Below are 21,797 nucleotides of genomic sequence, written 5' to 3'. Positions count from 1 at the left end.
TGATTTGGAGAAGACTGATTTGAAGAAGACAGAACAAAGACCCATAATTTTTTTTTCAAAAGCAGAATTGCCATATAATTGAAAATAAACCAAATTGGACCAAAGTGAACTAAACCAATCTGATGTAATTCAAAGCTGGGATTTGGATCCTCTCTTTTATTCAAGAATTCTATTCTGCCATTCTCAATAGGAGAATGATTATTTATAGCTGTGAGTGTTGGTTGAGTGTAACTAATCAGTTATTGTAACTGATTAGTTTGAAGAAAACGGAAATAACAGCTACTAACAGCTATTAACAGAAGAAACAGCTACTAACAAAGAACAGTTGAAAACGGAAATAACAGCTACTAACAGATAAAACAGCTACTAACAAAGAACGGTTAAAAACAGAAATAACAGCCAATAGTAAGATAGTTAATGACTGTATGATTGCACTGTTATAATTGCATCATTCCATCCTCCCGAGATTGTACTCGACCACGAGTACATTAGTCGGCAAGCTGGAAGTCGTCTGGGGCATGATAGGGCTTCAAGTCTGCGATATTGAATACCGAATGGATGTGCATATCTGGGGGAAGTTCGACCTTAAAAGCATTATCTCCATATTTTTCTGTAATGCGAAATGGGCCGATCTGTTTATCCTTCAGCTTGTTGTACGTTCCAGTGGGGAATCTGTTTTTTCTTAGGTGTACCATTACTAAGTCCCCTTTGGAGAAAACAGTTTGTCTCCTCTTTTTGTCAGCTGCTTTCTTATAGGAATTAGTGGATTGGATGAGGTGGTCATGAACTTCCTTGTGTAGTTTTTCGATATCCTCTGCCATGGTTTCGGCTTCTTTGTGACTTTCCACAGTAACAGGGAGAGATGCGAGGTCAAATGTTAACCTCGGTCGTTTAGTGTATACGACTTCAAAGGGGCATTTGTCAGTCGATCGGTTCTTCATGTTGTTGAAGGCAAACTCTGCTTGTGTGAGGGACAAATCCCACTGTTTAGGTTTAGAGCCACTGAGACAGCGTATCAAGTTACCCAGTGTTCTGTTGGTTACTTCAGTCTGTCCGTCGGTCTGAGGGTGAGCTGTTGTGTTATATTTCAGCGTTGTATCAAACTTTCTCCACAGGGTCTTCCAGAAATGGCTTAGGAATTTTACATCCCTATCGGAGACTATGGTCTTAGGTACTCCATGTAATCGGGTGATCTCCTTGAAGAATAGGTTAGCTATGTATACAACATCATTCGTTCTCTTGCAAGCGATGAAGTGAGCCATCTTGCTTAATCGGTCAACAACCACCATGACTGAATCATGGTTTCTTTGAGTCTTGGGGAGCCCGAGTACAAAGTCAATTGAGAGATCTTCCCAGATTGATTGTGGAATCGGTAGTGGGGTATATAACCCTGCATTAGTTCGGGAGCCCTTGGCCCGTTGACAAACGGAACATCTCTTCACAAAGTTATTGGAGTCTTTCCTTAACTGTGGCCAGTAGTACCGTATGGAGATTGTTTCAAAGGTCTTATCTTGCCCGAAATGTCCGGCTAACCCGTTAGAGTGAGCTTCCTTTATTAAGGCTTCCCGCAGGGAAGTGTGTGGTATGCATAATTGGTCTCCCTTGAAGAGAAATCCCTCTAGGATGTGGTATCCTTCAGCCCTTAAGTGATTGGAGCATTTATGCCAGATGTCTGCGAAGTCAGCATCTCTTTCGTATAGTTCTGGCAGGTGCTTGAAAGCAATTATTTCTGAGGAGAGGAGTGTGAGTAGGGAGCCTTTTCTACTCAGTGCGTCAGCCACCTTATTCTCTTTTCCAGCCTGGTGTTTGGTAACAAAATCGAATCTCTGTAAATAAGAGATCCAACGGACATGCATTCGACTGATATTTTTTTGAGACTGAAGATATTTCAGGGATAAATGATCTGTCAAGAGAACAAACTCTTTGGAGAGCAAGTAATGTTCCCACTGCTTGAGAGCTCGAACTAAGGCATATAGTTCTTGCTCGTATGTGCTCCATGTTTGTCGTGCGGTGCTCAATTTCTCACTGAGGTATTCAATCGGGTGACCTCGTTGGGATAAGACTGCCCCAATTCCTGTGCCACAGGCGTCTACTGCTACTTCGAAAGGAGAAGAGAAATCTGGCAGTTGCAGAACAGGGCTAGAAGCTAACCTTTTTTTTATTTCTTCGAAGCTCTCCTGTTGGAATGAAGTCCACTTAAAGTTCCCCTTCTTTAAGCAGTCGGTCAGTGGTGTGCAGATGGAGCTGAAGTTCCTTATAAATTTTCTATAGAAAGAAGCCAGTCCTAGGAAGGCTTGAACTTCTTTGACAGTGGTTGGAGCCAACCACTCTCGTATTGCTTCAACCTTTCTTGGTTCCATGCTTACCTCTCCTTTCTTGATTATAAAACCAAGAAATGTAATTTCAGACTTCAAGAATTCACATTTCTTTTGATTGATGTATAGTTCCTTTTCTGTCAATACTTGAAACAACTTTTTAAGGTGGAGCAAGTGTTCGTCGTTCCCACTGCTGTACACCAATATATCATCGAAAATAAACCACAATGAATTTGTTGAGGAAGGGGTGCAGTACCTGATTCATTAACCTCATGAAGGTACTGGGAGCATTGGATAGGCCGAAGGGCATTACCATCCATTCGAAACAGCCCTTCATTCGTCTTGAAGGCAGTCTTCCATTCATCACCTGGTCGGATACGTATTTGATGGTATCCACTCCTTAGGTCAATCTTCGAGAAGATGGTGGCCTTGCCGAGTTGATCCAAGAGGTCTCCAACTCTTGGGATAGGGAATCTGTATTTTACTGTGATTCGGTTAATGGCTCGGCTATCTACACACATTCTCCAACTTCCATCCTTTTTGGGGGTGAGGAGAGCTGGGACAGCACAAGGACTGAGGCTTGGCTTAATATGCCCTTTCTTGAGTAGATCTTCGATATGTTCATGGAGAGCTGCATACTCTTGAGGGGTCATCCTGTAATGAGCTAGGTTTGGCAATGATGCTCCGGGGATCAGATCTATATGGTGCTGAATGTCTCGAAGAGGTGGCAGTCCGTCAGGTTCTTTCTTGAGGTGTGGGAACTCCTCGAAAAGTTGTTGTAATTGTGGCTCCAACTCCCCAGCCCGTTCTCCATTAGAGCTGTCTGTCATCACAAGGGCTAAAATATCCTGCTTTCTTTCTTTTAGAAGAGTTTTGCCACTGCACGTTGTGAATAGTTGGCCCCTTGTCTTACTGTTCTCCTCGTTTTTTTTGGTCAAAGGCAGCAGAGTTATCCGTTTACCCATCCAGTGGAATTCGTATGTGTTTTCTGATGCAATTATAACAGTGCAATCATACAGTCACTAACTATCTTACTATTGGCTGTTATTTCTGTTTTCAACCGTTCTTTGTTAGTAGCTGTTTTATCTGTTAGTAGCTGTTATTTCCGTTTTCAACTGTTCTTTGTTAGTAGCTGTTTCTTCTGTTAATAGCTGTTGGTAGCTGTTATTTCCGTTTTCTTCAAACTAATCAGTTACAATAACTGATTAGTTACACTCAACCAACACTCACAGCTATAAATAATCATTCTCCTATTGAGAATGGTAGAATAGAATTCTTGAATAAAAGAGAGAAATTAATTCCAGCTTTGAATTACATCATTTTCTATCCCCTTATGCAAGGTTTGAGTGTCGTGCTGCCACGGTCTGCCTAGGAGGACATGGCATACATCCATGTCGATTACATCGCATACGATCTGATCCTTGTAGCTGCTTCCGATAGAAAGGGGGCCCGTACATACCTCATTAACTGTGGACTCATTCCCTTTCTTTACCCATCCTATCTTGTAGGGGTTTGGATGTGGCTGAACCTTCAAGTTCAGGTTGGAGACTATCTTCTTTGCTATAAAGTTTTCACTGCTACCTCCATCAATAATAACATCGCATACCTTTCCATTAATAGTGCACCTTGTCTTGAAAAGACTGTGGCGTTGTGGGCTCTTTTCTTCCTTGGGAGCAATGAGTACTCTATGGATAACACAAGAGATTCTATCTCCTTCATCGGCCTCAATTTCTTCCGTTTCCTCTCCTGGTTCTGACTCATCCTCACCAGGTAAGTTGTCTTCTTCCTCAGCTAAGGCAATTGTTTTTCTTTGAGGGCAAGAATTTGATAAGTGACCTGGTTGTCCGCACCTGAAGCATTTGCCCAATGATGGGCGAGTGTAATTCTTTTGGTTCTTGCTTCTGTTGACTATCTCTGCCTTCTTTTCATATGTTGCAGTCTGAGAGTCGGCTTCTTTTCCTTTTCCATAGGTTGGTGCCATCGGCTGATCATTTGACTTGCTCGCATAGCTTGTCTTCTTGATTGGTGTTGGTTCCCATGTTGTTCTTCGATTCATGGTGTTGGTCTTTAGAGCTATCATCTCTTCTACTGTTTTGGTCAATGAAATTGCTTCAGATAGGAAACGGAGAGGCTGTAATCTTACTTTTTCTTTAATATCAAAGCGCAGACCCCCCACAAATTTGGCTATTTGATGCTGCTCGTTCTCACTTAGATTTGTTGATGCAATTATAAACAGTACAGTCATTAAATCTTACTATTGGCTGTTATTTCTGTTTTAACCATTCTTTGTTAGTAGTTGTTTTTGTCTGTTAGTAGCTGTTATTCCTGTTTTCAACTGTTGTTGTTAATAGCTGTTTTCTTCTGTTAATAAGCTGTTGGCAGCTGTTATTGCCAAACTAATCAGTTACAACAACTGATTAGTTACACTCAACCAACACTCACAGCTATAAATCATCATTCTCCTATTGAGAATGATAGAATAGATTCTTGAATAAAATCAAGAAATTAATTCCAGCTTTGAATTACATCAAAGTGGTATCAGAGCAGCCCCGATTCTTGGACGGATGGCTTGCCGAAGAGGAAACAACCCAGCCACGGGGGACAACCGTGTGCAAGAAGAAGCGGAAGACACCGCCGCCCTCTCACCAAGGACATCAACGGTTCGCTTGCTGGCCGTCGAGGACTCCTTGGGAGATTTACACCGAAAGATAGACAGAGTAATGGATAACTTTGAACTTTTGGCAAGAAGGATGGACGAGTTACGGGCACCACCGCAGCTCGAAGCAGAAATGGCAGACGATGGGGAGTTCAACAACAGACGTAGGCAACGTGGACGGGGAAATTTCAGAAACCTCCACAATCCACGATACGCTAATCGAGGAAGGGCTGATCTCAACCCACCACCACAATTCTACGCCGACGTCCATAATGAGCAAGAAGACGAATCTTCGAGCAGTGACGACCAGAACAACCCCTGGGACGCCTTAGACGAAACACAGAGAGGACAACACGGCAGGAGATTCGGCACGCGGGCAGAAACTCATCATGACTTCAAGATGAAGGTTGACTTACCTTCATATAGTGGCAAGAGAGATATCGAATCCTTTTTGGATTGGCTGAAAAGTACTGAGAACTTTTTCAGTTACATGGACACCCCTGAACAGAAAAAGGTACGTCTCGTGGCCTTGAAACTCAAAGGGGGCGCATCAGCATGGTGGGAACAACTGGAAGCCAACAGGCAAAGATACAACAAACGACCCGTACGCTCTTGGGAAAAAATGAAGAAACTATTAAAAGAACGATTCCTGCCCCCGAATTATGAGCAGACTTTATACAACCAATATCAGAATTGTCGTCAAGGTACCAGGACAGTCACCGAATACATAGAAGAGTTCCACCGATTAAGTGCCAGGACAAATCTAAGTGAGAACGAGCAGCATCAAATAGCCAGATTTGTGGGGGGTCTGCGTTTTGATATTAAAGAAAAAGTAAGATTACAGCCTCTTCGTTTCCTATCTGAAGCAATTTCATTGGCCGAAACAGTAGAAGAGATGATAGCTCTAAAGACCAACACCATGAATCGAAGAACATGGGAACCAACAAACAAGAAGACAAACTATGCGAACAAGTCGAATGATCAGCCGATGGCACCAGCTTATGGAAAAGGAAAAGAACCCGACTCTCAGGCTGCAACATATGAAAAGAAGGCAGAGATGATCAACAGAAGCAAGAACCAGAATAATTACACTCGCCCATCATTGGGCAAGTGCTTCAGATGCGGACAACCAGGTCACTTATCAAATTCTTGCCCTCAAAGAAAAACAATTGCCTTAGCTGAAGAAGAAGATAACTTACCTGGCGAGGGTGAGTCAGAACCAGAGGAGGAAGCAGAAGAAATTGAAGCCGATGAAGGAGATAGGATCTCTTGTGTTATCCATAGAGTACTCATTGCTCCCAAGGAAGAAAAAAACCCACAACGCCACAGTCTTTTCAAGACAAGGTGCACCATTAATGGGAAGGTATGCGATGTTATTATCGACGGAGGTAGCAGTGAAAACTTTATAACCAAGAAGATAGTCTCCAACCTGAACTTGAAGGTTCAGCCACATCCAAACCCGTACAAGATAGGATGGGTCAAGAAAGGGAATGAATCCACAGTTAGCGAAGTATGTACGGTTCCCCTTTCTATCGGCAGCAGCTACAAGGATCAGATCGTATGCGATGTAATCGACATGGACGTATGCCATGTCCTCCTAGGCAGACCATGGCAACACGACACTCAAACCTTGCATAAGGGGAGAGAAAACACGTACGAATTCCACTGGATGGGTAAACGGATAACTCTACTGCCCTTGACCAAAAAGAACGAGGAGAACAGTAAGACAAGGGGTCAGCTATTCACAACGTGCAGTGGCAAAACTCTCTTAAAAGAAAGAAAGCAAGATATTTTAGCCCTTGTGATGACGGGCAGCTCCAATGAAGAACAGGCTGAAGAGTTGGAACCACAATTACAACAACTTTTTGAGGAGTTCCCACACCTCAAGAAAGAACCTGACGGACTGCCACCTCTTCGAGACATTCAGCACCATATCGATCTGATCCCCGGAGCATCACTGCCAAACCTGGCTCATTACAGAATGACCCCTAAAGAGTATGCAGCGCTCCATGAACATATCGAAGATCTACTCAAGAAAGGGCATATTAAGCCAAGCCTCAGCCCTTGTGCTGTCCCAGCTCTCCTCACCCCCAAGAAGGATGGAAGTTGGAGGATGTGTGTAGATAGCCGAGCCATTAACCGAATCACAGTAAAATACAGATTCCCTATCCCAAGAGTTGGAGACCTCCTGGATCAACTCGGCAAGGCCACCATCTTCTCGAAAATTGACCTAAGGAGTGGATACCATCAAATACGTATCCGACCAGGTGATGAATGGAAGACTGCCTTCAAGACGAATGAAGGACTGTTTGAATGGATGGTAATGCCCTTCGGCCTATCCAATGCTCCCAGTACCTTCATGAGGCTAATGAATCAGGTACTGCACCCCTTCCTCAACAAATTCATTGTGGTCTATTTCGATGATATATTGGTGTACAGCAGTGGGAACGACGAACACCTGCTCCACCTTAAGAAGTTGTTTCAAGTTTTGACAGAAAAGGAACTATACATAAATCAAAAGAAGTGTGAGTTCTTGAAGTCTGAAATTACATTTCTTGGTTTTATAATCAAGAAAGGAGAAGTAAGCATGGAACCAAGAAAGGTTGAAGCAATACGAGAGTGGTTAGCTCCAACCACTGTCAAAGAAGTTCAAGCCTTCCTAGGACTGGCTTCTTTCTACAGAAAGTTTATAAAGAACTTCAGCTCCATCTGCGCACCACTGACCGACTGCTTAAAGAAGGGAAACTTTAAGTGGACTTCATTCCAACAAGAGAGCTTCGAAGAAATAAAGAAAAGGTTAGCTTCCAGCCCTGTTCTGCAGCTGCCAGATTTCTCTTCTCCTTTCGAAGTAGCAGTAGACGCCTGTGGCACGGGAATTGGGGCAGTCTTATCCCAACGAGGTCACCCGATTGAATACCTCAGTGAGAAATTGAGCACCGCACGACAAGCATGGAGCACATACGAGCAAGAATTATATGCCTTAGTTCGAGCTCTCAAGCAGTGGGAACACTACTTGCTCTCCAAAGAGTTTGTTCTCTTAACAGATCATTTCTCCCTGAAATATCTTCAATCTCAAAAGAATATCAGCCGGATGCATGCCCGTTGGATATCTTATCTACAGAGATTCGATTTTGTTATCAAACACCAGGCTGGAAAAGAGAACAAGGTGGCTGACGCACTGAGTAGAAAAGGCTCCCTGCTCACACTTCTCTCCTCAGAAATAATTGCTTTCGAGCACCTGCCAGAACTATACGAAAGAGATGCTGACTTCGCAGACATCTGGCATAAATGCTCCAATCACCTAAGGGCTGAAGGATACCACATCCTAGAAGGATTCCTCTTCAAGGGAGACCAATTATGCATACCCCACACTTCTCTGCGGGAAGCCTTAATAAAGGAAGCTCATTCCAACGGATTAGCCGGACATTTCGGGCAAGCAAGACCTTTGACACGATCTCCATACGGTACTACTGGCCACAACTAAGAAGAGACTCCAATAACTTTGTGAAGAGATGTTCTGTTTGTCAACGGGCCAAGGGCTCTCGAACTAATGCAGGGTTATATACCCCGCTGCCGATTCCACAATCAATCTGGGAAGACCTCTCAATCGACTTTGTACTCGGACTCCCCAAAACTCAAAGAAACCATGATTCAGTCATGGTGGTTGTTGACCGATTCAGCAAAATGGCTCACTTCATCGCCTGCAAGAGAACAAATGATGCTGTATACATAGCTAACCTATTCTTCAAGGAGATCACCCGATTACATGGAGTACCTAAAACTGTTATGATATATATATATACATATGTCCTTTATTGTAATTTTACTTAGTCTCTAGGGTTTAGTTTATTCTCTATATAAATATGTAACATTGCTTTGACTCAATGAGAATAAGACATATACGTTTCTGAATTCTAAATTACATGGTATCAGAGCCCTCCATTAGGTTTGGAGTTTGGGTTACCTTCCGGTGACCATTTGTCAACCTCCATTAGGTTTGGAGTTTGGGTTACCTTCCGGTGACCATTTGTCAACCTCCATTAGGTTTGGAGTTTGGGTTACCTTCCGGTGACCATTTGTCGACACGCGCCCATACCATAAGAAGCACCACCTCCGTCCGCCCAAGTCTGTCTTCGCCGATCGCCGGAAAACACCGCGCGTGACCTTCACGCGCCGCCGGAATCATCGTCACCTTCACCCACGCGCCGGCGCGTGAGAGCGCGTGAGAAGTCCGATTTGTCTTCTGTCTTCTGGGCTTGTCTCGAACCATTGTTTCCTGCCAGTCTGTACCATTGGGTCTATCAAATAACATTCGGGTTTGACGAAAACCGAAGGTTACACGATTGGTTTTGTGTCTTTTTCCAATTTTGCAGCTGTTTGGATTGATTTTCTCTTTGTTCGAGTGGACTACAATCAACGTGTGACTTCAATATGGCCGACATAAAAAATTTGGTAGTCTCCAACGTTATTCCCTTGGCCTCTAAGATCACAGAACATAAGTTAAATGGATCCAATTATTACGATTGGCGTCGGACAATTTTATTTTATTTGAGAAGTACTGATATGGATGATCATATGACTGAAGATCCCCCAAAAGATGCAAAGCAGAAGAAGGATTGGCTTCGTGATGATGCCCGTTTATATCTTCAGATCAAGAATTCAATTGAGAGTGAGATAATTGGATTGGTTGATCACTGTGAGTCTGTTAAAGAACTTTTGGAATTTTTGGATTTTCTATACTCAGGTAAAGAGCAAGTGCATAGAATGTTTGAAGTTTGTATGCAATTTTTTCGTGCGGAACAGAAAGCTGAGTCTGTCACCAGCTACTTTATGCGGCTTAAGAAGATCATTGCCGAGCTGGGCTTGTTGTTACCTTTTAGTCCTGATGTTAAAGTTCAACAAGTTCAACGAGAGAAGATGGCTGTTATGATTTTTCTGAATGGACTCTTACCTGAATTTGGAATGGCAAAGACACAGATTCTCTCTGACTCCAAGATTCCATCATTAGATGATGCCTTCACTCGAGTCCTTCGCATTGAAAGCTCTCCGACTAGTGTGTCTATTCCTCAACCCAGTAGTGCTCTCTTTAGCAAGAACAATAACCCTCGGGCACCTCAGAGGAATAGTACTGATCATCGAAAACCAGAGTCTGTAGAGATTGTTTGTAACTACTGTCGTAAGCCAGGCCATATGAAACGTGATTGTCGGAAATTGCTATATAAGAATAGTCAACGATCTCAACATGCTCAGATAGCCTCCACATGCGATATACCAGAGGCGTCAGTTACTATTTCTGCAGATGAGTTTGCTAAGTTTCAGAATTACCAAGAGTCATTACAAGCGTCATCTTCCTCTACTCCGATTGCATCCACTGTTGCCCCAGGTAATATAAAGTGTCTTCTTACATCATCTACCAAATGGGTCATAGACTCTGGTGCCACAGCTCATATGACAGGTAATTCTCACCTATTTTCTAGACCGTTGTCCCCTGCCCCTTTCCCATCTGTTACATTGGCCGATGGCTCCACATCTTCTGTTCTTGGCTCTGGCACTATTCACCTTACCCCATCCTTTTCTCTCTCTTCTGTGTTACATTTGCCTAACTTATCCTTTAATTTAATTTCTACTAGTCAACTTACTCATGACCTAAATTGTGTTGTCATGTTCTTTTCTGGTTATTGCTTGTTTCAGGATCGTGTGACGAAGAAGATTATTGGTAGAGGATATGAGTCAGGAGGCCTTTATTTCTTTGATCATCAAGTATCGCAAGCTGTGGCGTGTCCTGTCGTTCCCTCTCCTTTTGAAGTCCATTGTCGTTTAGGTCATCCATCTTTGTTTGTGTTGAAGAAACTTTATCCAGAATTTAGGTCTTTGTCCTCTTTAAATTGTGATTCGTGTCAATTTGCGAAATTTCATCGTCTTAGTTCGAGTCCTCGAGTCGATAAACGAGCAATTGCTCCATTTGAGTTAGTTCATTCTGATATTTGGGGTCCGTGTCCAGTTGTATCTCAAACAGGCTTTCGTTATTTTGTTACTTTTGTTGACGATCATTCTCGTCTAACTTGGTTATATTTAATGAAAAATCGTTCTGAGTTATTATCTCATTTTTGTGCCTTTCATACTGAAATAAAAAACCAATTTAATGTCTCTATCAAAACTTTGCGTACTGATAATGCGGGTGAATATTTTTCTCATTCTCTTGGCTCTTACTTGTGTGAAAATGGCATTATTCATCAATCTTCCTGTGCTGACACTCCATCTCAAAATGGTGTTGCAGAGCGGAAAAATAGGCATTTACTTGAAACTGCCCGTGCTTTATCGTTTCAAATGCATGTTTCAAAAATCTTTTGGGTTGATGCTGTCTCTACAGCTTGTTTTTTGATTAATAGAATGCCTTCCTCTGTTCTTAATGGTGAGATTCCCTATCGTGTTCTTTTTCCTACCAAGCATTTGTTTCCTATTGCTCCTAAGATATTTGGTTGTGTCTGTTTTGTTCGTGACGTTCGTCCTCATCATACTAAGTTAGATCCCAAATCCTTGAAGTGTATCTTCTTGGGTTATTCACGTGTTCAAAAGGGTTATCGTTGTTATTGTCCTACCCTTAAAAGGTATCTGGTTTCGCCTGATGTTGTCTTTTTTGAAGATACACCCTTTACTTCATCACCATCGAGTTTGTGTCAGGGGGAGGATGACAATCTTTTTATATATGAGGTTACCTCTCCCACACCATCCTTGTCTACTGATGTGCCTCCTTCCCGCCCGTTGATTTCTCAAGTCTACTCCCGACGACCTCCACCACAACCTTCAGACTCATGTCCTCCATCAATGCTTCCTTCATCATGTGATCCAGCGCCAAGTGATGATCTTCCCATTGCTCTTCGCAAAGGTAAACGCAAGTGTACTTACCCCGTTTCTTCCTTTATTTCCTATCACCAGTTATCTCCCTCCACATATGCGTTTATTACGTCTCTTGAGTCCACATCTATTCCTAACTCTGTTCATGAAGCTTTGTCTCATCCTGGCTGGCAAAATGCAATGATTGAGGAGATGACTGCTTTAGATGATAATGGTACTTGGGATTTGGTATCTCGTCCTGCAGGAAAGAAGGCCATTGGTTGTAAATGGGTGTTTGCTGTCAAGATGAATCCTGATGGAACAGTGGCTCGTTTAAAGGCTCGCCTTGTTGCCAAAGGTTATGCTCAAATCTATGGCACTGATTATTCAGATACATTCTCTCCGGTTGCCAAGTTAACTTCCATTCGCCTATTTCTTTCCATGGCTGCTACCAATAAATGGTCGTTGCATCAACTTGACATTAAGAATGCTTTTCTTCACGGTGATCTTCAAGAGGAAGTTTATATGGAACAACCACCAGGGTTTGTTGCTCAGGGGGAGAGTGATAAAGTATGTCGCCTTCGAAAATCTCTGTATGGTTTGAAACAGAGTCCTCGTGCGTGGTTTGGTAAGTTTAGTCAAGCCCTTGTATGCTTTGGTATGAAGAAGAGTACATCTGATCATTCAGTTTTCTATCGCCGATCTGAGAAGGGTATAGTTCTACTAGTTGTATATGTTGATGATATTGTTATTACTGGAAATGATGCATTGGGTATTTCGTCTCTCAAAACTTTCCTTCAGGGTCAGTTTTATACAAAAGATTTGGGCCAATTGAAATATTTTTTGGGCATTGAAGTGATGAGAAGCAAGAAAGGTATTTATTTGTCTCAACGAAAATATGTACTTGATTTGTTGTCTGAAACAGGAAAATTAGGCGCCAAACCAAGTGGCACTCCAATGATGCCAAATCAGCAACTTGTTAAAGAAGGAGAATTATGTAAAGATCCTGAGAGATATAGGAGATTAGTTGGGAAGTTGAACTACTTAACAGTGACTCGACCAGACATTGCATATTCTGTAAGTGTTGTAAGTCAATTCATGTCTTCCCCTACAGTGGATCATTGGGCTGCAGTAGAGCAGATTTTGTGTTATCTAAAAGCTGCTCCTGGACGTGGGATCCTATACAAAGATCATGGACATACGAGAGTTGAATGTTTTTCTGATGCTGATTGGGCGGGGTCTCGTGAGGATAGGAGATCGACTTCTGGATATTGTGTTTTTGTAGGTGGAAACTTAGTTTCATGGAAGAGTAAGAAACAAAATGTTGTTTCTCGTTCGAGTGCTGAGTCAGAATATAGAGCTATGGCACAATCTGTGTGTGAAATAGTATGGATTCACCAACTATTATCTGAGATAGGCTTCAGTATTACCGTGCCAGCTAAATTATGGTGTGATAATCAAGCTGCACTTCATATTGCATCTAATCCAGTATTTCATGAAAGAACTAAACATATTGAGGTGGATTGTCACTTCATTCGTGAGAAAATCCAAGATGGGTTGGTGTCCACAGGATATGTGAAGACCGGAGAACAATTGGGAGATATTCTAACTAAAGCTTTAAATGGAACAAGGATAAGCTATCTGTGCAACAAGCTGGGCATGATCGACATATTTGCTCCAGCTTGAGGGGGAGTGTTTATGATATATATATATATATATGTCCTTTATTGTAATTTTACTTAGTCTCTAGGGTTTAGTTTATTCTCTATATAAATATGTAACATTGCTTTGACTCAATGAGAATAAGACATATACGTTTCTGAATTCTAAATTACAAAAACCATCGTCTCCGATAGGGATGTTAAGTTCCTAAGCCATTTCTGGAAGACACTGTGGAGAAAGTTTGATACAACGCTGAAGTATAGCACAACAGCTCACCCTCAGACCGACGGACAGACTGAGGTAACAAACAGAACACTGGGTAACTTGATACGCTGCCTCAGTGGCTCTAAACCTAAACAGTGGGATTTGTCCCTCGCACAAGCAGAGTTTGCCTTCAACAACATGAAGAACCGATCGACTGACAAATGCCCCTTTGAAGTCGTGTACACTAGACGACCGAGGTTGACATTTGACCTCGCATCCCTCCCTGTTACTGTAGAAAGTCACAAAGAGGCTGAAACCATGGCAGAGGATATCGAGAAACTACACAAGGAAGTTCATGACCACCTTGTCCAATCCACTAATTCCTATAAGAAAGCAGCAGACAAAAAGAGGAGGCAAACTGTTTTCTCCAAAGGGGCCTTGGTAATGGTACACCTAAGAAAAAACAGATTCCCCACTGGAACGTACAACAAACTGAAGGATAGACAGATCGGCCCATTTCGCATTACAGAAAAATATGGAGATAATGCTTTTAAGGTCGAACTTCCCCCAGACATGAACATCCATTCAGTATTCAATATTGCAGACTTGAAACCCTATCATGCCCCAGACGACTTCCAACTTGCTGACTAATGTACTCGTGGTCGAGTACAATCTCGGGAGGATGGAATGATGCAATTATAAACAGTACAGTCATTAAATCTTACTATTGGCTGTTATTTCTGTTTTAACCATTCTTTGTTAGTAGTTGTTTTTGTCTGTTAGTAGCTGTTATTCCTGTTTTCAACTGTTGTTGTTAATAGCTGTTTTCTTCTGTTAATAAGCTGTTGGCAGCTGTTATTGCCAAACTAATCAGTTACAACAACTGATTAGTTACACTCAACCAACACTCACAGCTATAAATCATCATTCTCCTATTGAGAATGATAGAATAGATTCTTGAATAAAAGAGAGAAATTAATTCCAGCTTTGAATTACATCATTTGTCCTGGCACTTAATCGGTGGAACTCTTCTATGTATTCGGTGACTGTCCTGGTGCCTTGACGACAATTATGATATTGGTTGTATAAGGTCTGCTCATAATTCAGAGGTAGGAATCGTTCTTTTAATAGTTTCTTCATTTTTTCCCATGAGCGTACGGGTCGTTTGTTGCATCTTTGCCTGTTGGCTTCCAGTTGCTCCCACCATGCTGATGCGCCCCCTTTGAGTTTTAAGGCCACGAGACGTACCTTTTTCTGTTCAGGGGTGTCCATGTAACTGAAAAAATTCTCAGTACTTTTTAGCCAATCCAAAAAGGATTCGATATCTCTCTTGCCACTGTATGAAGGTAAGTCAACCTTCATCTTGAAGTCATGATGAGTCTCTGCCCGCGTGCCGAACCTCCTACCGTGTTGTCCTCTCTGTTTTCGTCTAAGGCGTCCCAGGGGTTGTTCTGGTCGTCACTGCTCGAAGATTCGTCTTCTTGCTCATTATGGACGTCAGCGTAGAATTGTGGTGGTGGGTTGAAATCAGCCCTTCCTCGGTTAGCGTATCGTGGGTTGTGGAGATTTCTGAAGTTTCCCCGTCCACGTTGTCTTCGCCTGTTGTTGATCTCACCATCGTCTGCCATTTCTGCTTCGAGCTGGGGTGGTGCCCGTAATTCGTCCATTCTTCTTGCCAATAGTTCAAAGTTGTCCATGACTCTATCTATCTTCCGGTGTAAATCTCCCAAGGAGTCCTCGACGGCCAGCAAGCGAACCGTTGATGTCCTTGGTGAGAGGGCGGCGGTGTCCTCCGTCTCTTCTTGCGCACGGTCGTCCCCCGTGGCTGGGTTGTTTCCTCTCCGGCCAGCCATCCGTCCAAGAGTCGGGGCTGCTCTGATACCACTTTGATGTAATTCAAAGCTGGGATTTGGATCCTCTCTTTTATTCAAGAATTCTATTCTGCCATTCTCAATAGGAGAATGATTATTTATAGCTGTGAGTGTTGGTTGAGTGTAACTAATCAGTTATTGTAACTGATTAGTTTGAAGAAAACGGAAATAACAGCTACTAACAGCTATTAACAGAAGAAACAGCTACTAACAAAGAACAGTTGAAAACGGAAATAACAGCTACTAACAGATAAAACAGCTACTAACAAAGAACGGTTAAAAACAGAAATAACAGCCAATAGTAAGATAGTTAATGACTGTATGATTGCACTGTTATAATTGCATCACAATCTGATTAAATCGAACCAAATTGAAACGAGTTTGGCTGAAGTAAACTAAACAATTCTAACTGCATTGAACCAAACTTGACTGAGAGAACTGAATCGAGCTTGAATAAAACATTAAATATAGCTAGAATCATGAAAAAATTGAGACCCCGGAACAAAGATTTGCAAACAACCATAGACAGATCTGGACAACGGTCCAAAGCAGTAGGTGGGCTGTGAATCAAATCTGGATCTGGGCGAGCTCAATGAATTGAATCTGTGGCAGCAAAGCAGATTGGAGGAGGTGGTGTGGTCTAAGTCGGAGAGACGTTGGGAAGGCTGAGACGTGGTTGATCTGGGCAGAATGCGGATTCACGACAGCAGCTCGAGGACTAAGGGAGACTGCGACTGATCTGGAGCAATAGAGGGTTGTGGCGAAAGCAGCAATGTGGTGGTGTAAATCTTGTCGCAAATTGGATCTCAAATGAGGAGTGAACAGAATCTGGGACTTGACAAAGATTTTGATGGTGGCACGTATTTGGCAATGGCTAATGAGAGGTCAGATTTCAAAGTGGGTCTGCCTCCATCAAAAACCTTCCTTTTGACAGAGGCAGAGATTGACAAGGCTAGAGGCGGCAGTGGCGGCTAAATTTTAATAAGATAAAACCCTAGAGCTCTGATAACAAGATAATTTTAATAATATTACTTCTATTAAAATCTGTATTTTCAATAGTTGTACGCAAAAATCCACAGATTCTGTTTAGCTTGGATTCTCGCTTCACTACAATTTGTCAGATTAAGCATTTTTGTGGCAACATTTTCCAACCCCCAAGTACTCTCCAATGGCTTCGAAGGTTTTTCTGGACCAGTAGTCCAAAGAGAGGTTTCTTATTCTCAACCATTCTCCAAACCTTCCATTGCCAATGGCCGGTTGTGTTTACGTCTACCCCATTCTTTGAACTAAAGGTGGAACGGCGCCATCTCCTGCCATCTTCCTAGTTCATTGATGAAGTCTTCAATCGAGCCTTGTCCTGGACTGACAGGAGCGCTTTCGTCGAACAGTGGGTTGATGATAATTCTTGTTTGGACATAGATTTCTAGCCTTTTTCAGATTTCTCTCTAATCATCAAAGGCAAAGAGCCTTGTGACAATCCAAAGATGTTCAAACTTTGCTCAAGTAACTTCCTTACTTTTCTATCGCCCATTGGCTCTGTTTTGTTCTCTTCAAAGCAGAGGAAGCCTGAGAACTTTCTCCTCCGTCTTTGGTGGAAGTTTGAAAGTCGACTTTATTATCACTCTGTTTTTCTTTCTTTTTGTCATAGGCTGTGTTACCCTCTGATTTTACCTTAACTGTGTAGCTTGCACTCTTAGCCTGTGTTGGATGTTGAGTCATGGCATTTTTACACGAGTGCTATTTTATATATTCTCCTTTCGGAGGGAAACTTTCTAGCAATTTTTAAAAGGCCATCCACTCCTATTTGACTTCCTCCGAGCACACCCAAATGTCGGAGGGAAGCTCTGACATTGGCCAAAAGTCACAACATAGCACCTATCCACCTTTTGTCCTGAACTTCGACAGCTTCATCTTCCTTGGTTTATCTCCCCGTGTTTCTGAAAGAATTGATCTTCCAGACCTCTTGATAATTCCCATACTGCTTCTAGGAACCAGCTCAACTGTGCTTCTGATACTAGCAAAATTCTTTGAGCTTCCACATCTTCAACAGGAAAGCTATCATCTTCTGACCAAATACAATAATGTGACAAAAGAACTTTGGAGCTTTCAACTTCTATTGCGATTGCACCTCAGGCGGAGAGCTGATGAGACAGTCTTTTCACCAAAACAGGTAGCTAGAAGGGGATGGGACAGAGGAGAGGACTTACCTAAAACTGACAGCCTTTGTCACTCATTACCTACCTTCTAAGGAGGGTGATAATTCCCCAAAATATAAAGGACGTCTCCTAACAAGTACTAAGTTAAAGTTTCAAATTGTCAAAGAACACAAATAATAAAATATAGGCGACTTTTGGAAATATAGACAATAAGATGCACATTGGTATTAGACACGTTTCAAGTGATTTGTAAAAGACTGCATTATATCAGAATACCATTCAGAAAAGCAAAATGAATAAAATAAAATAAAATAGTAATAATAATAATAATAGACTGACCCTAGTTTAAGAGGGTCTCTACTCTTTATCTGGCGGGCAAAAACTTCTTCAGAGCATTGCCAGGATGCTGGGGAATCTCCTTGCTGGATCATAATAGATGACAATCCCATTATTGTCAACCAAATGTCGAACCACATACGGAAACATTGTGTACATCAAAGAAAAATGAGTAACAATTCAAATGTGCACATATGCAAGTGACATTGATATCGATGCATAGATATCTTATCAATGTCAGTACATATCAAACTATTTGCATTGGGTATGAACCATTTGTCTAAGGAGCAAATTAAGAGAGAAAACATAAGTATGACTGTATGAGTGCATGTATATACATTGGTTTTAAATGTCTCAACTGTAACTCACCCAAAACAAACAAACAATAAAGAAATCAAAAGGACGATATCTATTATTTAAGCCTGTGAATAACATATTCCTCATGCAAATAGATTGCAAAGCGACTACATTTGAAGAATATTATTGATTTTTTAGTCTCTTCTCTTCCGTACAAACTCCCATATTAAAAGAAAAATGTAAGAAAATAAGTTACTGGTTAAAAATAACTGAAAATGTAAAGGCAGAGAAATGAGGTAAAAAGAACGACACTTGAGAAAGAAAGCTCACTGCTTCAAGACTTATGTAACAGCAACCATCGAGAACCTCCCAAAGTCATCGAGTCCACAACTACTAAACAACCCTCCCCACCATAAAAAAATTGCATTTTCCCCAAACCTCCAAAGCCACTCATTGAGAAATAGAATGCTATATTTCTGTTCCAGATGCCAAGCAGAATAGCTTATCTCATACATTGCCCCTCTTTTCTTACATTCACAAGTACTAACCATTCCATTATCAATCCCTCCAACAAACTCCAACTATTATCTCAACTACTCAAGTCTGTTTCTGTTTTATCACACTGATTAGATATGTTTGATGCGAATTCAAGCATTCCTATGGTTTGTCATTTGCTGAAATGCCATTTTCAAATGAAATTTTGCTTAGACTTGCAAAAATAAACAAACAAACAGGAATATCTCCTGTTAGTCCTTTCCCACATGTTCTTGTTCGTTTATATGCGATGACAATTGTGCTATCGTGAATATTGAATTTAAGTTCTAATTATGTGACTGAGTTAGGGTCATGTCCATACCCTTATAACAAGTTAACAACGGAATATTATAACAAGTTAGGGTCATGTCCATACCCTTGTAACTAATTAACCATGTAATTACATGGTTAATTAGTTAAATGTAATTAGCCAGCTATAAAGTTGTTAATTGCTTAGAGAATCTCAATAGTTTCAGTTGGTCATTGTGAACTAAATTAGTTGTTGAACCCTACATTGTCTAAGTAATTGAGCAAACCATAATCACATTCACAGTGCAAGTAATATTAAATCCTAAACCAACTAACCACATTATCAATCTCTTGTACTTTGAACATTAGTCTATTTTATTATATTAATAAAGAGGCTGGTTCCTATTTCAAAAACTAACCACAATACTAGATTGCATCAGACAACAAAGTTATCTAAAAACTATGCAAAAGTTGGGAAAGAGAAAAAGGAACACATGATATACAATAGAAATTTACAGAGGTAAAGTCAAATAACTAACATGACCATTTTTTTGATAACTTCTTGAGGAGCTCCCAGGAATTAAAATGCACAACTCCATGAACGACCTAAGCCTGCAACAAAAATCTACATAAACAAACAATTTGATATATCTTTAAATGCATTTTGGTCTTTGATTTCTTATTAGAAAGCTGGTAAATAAACTAGTTGTTGAGAAAATTAAATTAGACCTTTTCTATTTTCCATTCCCCCACCTACTACAGATCATTTTCACTTTCTTTTTTTCTTTTTAACACGACCACTTTTCATGGATGACATGGAAAAGAGAGACTAATGCTCAATAGATCCAGAACTCCACAAACGAGAAAAAAGTAAATAAGGAACCATTCAACAATCAAAATATAAGTAGAAAAACTCCAAAAACAGAAAATACATAGAGATAAAAAGAACAAAAGTTGAACTAATAAGGGAAAACTGAAAAGGCTGGACAACTGAGACTGACAACCTGAGAAGAGTATCCAATAAAAATAAAGAAAGAGAGCAGCAAAACAAGGCGTTGAGACAAGCTGAGGCAAAAATATCTGAACAGGAACACCACTTTTCTTCAAAATTTCTTAGGTTCCTTTCCATCATAATCCCGATAGCATATCTTTTACGGGAGGAATCTAAATAAGGAGTGGTCTCACTAAAAGAGGACCCTCTAGCAGCTGAAGCACATTGTTTTGACACTTGAATCAAAAACCCAAGAAAATCAAAAGAAATTAAGACGCTTGCACCAAAAATTGTAAGAGAAAGGAAAGGTAAAACTGGAACTCAGATCCCCTTTTTTTAGCCACTGAAGCTTGCATTTTTGTTGTTAAGTTTCGCTCTTCAATAAAATAAAGATCCATAAATTCACCTTAGGCCAAATAAAAAGCTTATAACTCTTGAGAAGAAAGAACATCCACTTCAACTTTATTACCAATGTTTCAATTTCAACTAAAAGATTCTGCTCCCCTGATTTCTGCTGAGATTCTTGGCTGTGAAGCCAATTCTTAACCACTGGCTTGAGGTTCCAGATCTTAGAGTGAATAACAAAACCAGCCTAACCACTAGAGGAATCCTCCGAGAAAGTTTGTCGAATGATCTCACAGCATTCTTTGTTAGATAACCAAGAATTGTAAAACAAGAAGGTGATGGTCCCCATGTGAAGTTTCCAGTTCCAATATTTCTACTTTCAACTTTCTTTTTATAGAATCAACAACTTTAATTGAGAAAAATGAAAGAATACAAGGACATACAAAAGAACAAACCCAACAAAAGGAGTCCCACTAAAGGAAGAGGATCCAACTAAGGTTAATGTTTCCTAGCGAATAGTTACAAAAAAGCTTCACAACCGAAACCCAAAAGAACACATGAAATCTCATCAAAGACCAAATGATGTAAATCAAAGTAGAATTATTTCTCAAAATGAAATTCTCTGCCTCTAATGGCTAAGAGAAGGGGTATTTATTAAGAATGTGTAAGTAGTTACAAGTAGTTGATATAACTGTTTTTATGAAACAGTTAACAGTTTAAATAATTAAACTGTTTTACTAACTATCTACAGCTGTTAGTTAACAGTTTAAACAATTAAACTGTTTTACTAACTATTCTATATTACATCATTCCACCCCCTAGCATCAAACTCGTCCCGAGTTTGTCATGCAAGTTGAAATCCATCCGGTGCAGTGGAGTATGACAAAACCAACCTCCTACATTTTGGACAAAAATATTGTGATCGAAAGGATAAAATCGAGACAAAAAATCAAATATGGCCACTAAAAGATGAATCTCTCCATCGGCCATAAACCCAAAAAAGACGTTCCCTTCAATCTCATTTAAAGCCGTCTTCAAAGAATCAATTTCAAAAGAATAAACTTTTGAAGAAAATCCTTCCAGAATCACATTTTCTTTATTATTCGCTTCAAGTTCTTTGATGGTTTGAAGATTCATTTCCACCTCAACCAATGTGTCGTTGATCTTTTGCTCGGTGTTTGATACTTCTTTTTCATCTTCTTTGTTGGATTTTTCTTCACTTGTGACCACTTCCAAGTTAACATTTTCAAATTCTTGTTCTTCAATTTTATCTTCATGATTTTCTATTTGAAAATTTTCCAACCGTGATTTCTTTGTCTTCTCTTTTGTATATGAAACCAATCTGTT

The 21,797-nt window shown here is 40.7% G+C and overlaps 1 protein-coding gene across 10 annotated transcripts in view; it reads right to left on the bottom strand.

Moving 5' to 3' along the window:
* The window catches only part of LOC101210198, a 47,664-nt gene that overhangs the window by 2,739 nt on the left and 23,128 nt on the right, over nucleotides 1-21,797 (bottom strand). For 8 of the 10 annotated variants that reach the window (XR_004214656.1, XR_004214657.1, XR_004214660.1 and 5 more), the window contains exons 17-18: nucleotides 19,654-19,726; nucleotides 18,038-18,120 (exon numbers count right to left, since the gene is read on the bottom strand). Coding sequence is in view for 3 of the 10 variants with exons in the window: in XM_011650889.2 (XP_011649191.2) it covers nucleotides 18,038-18,120; nucleotides 19,654-19,726 (156 nt within the window). In the remaining 7 variants the exon portion in view is untranslated. Of the gene's footprint in view, nucleotides 1-18,037; nucleotides 18,121-19,653; nucleotides 19,727-21,797 lie in introns of those variants that run through there. The other 2 variants (XR_004214661.1, XR_004214662.1) reach the window with 2 other exon arrangements.

Source organism: Cucumis sativus, chromosome 2 (genome assembly GCF_000004075.3).
Source record: "Cucumis sativus cultivar 9930 chromosome 2, Cucumber_9930_V3, whole genome shotgun sequence".
NCBI lineage: Eukaryota > Viridiplantae > Streptophyta > Magnoliopsida > Cucurbitales > Cucurbitaceae > Cucumis > Cucumis sativus.
This window is presented reverse-complemented; position numbering and strand designations above follow the sequence as displayed.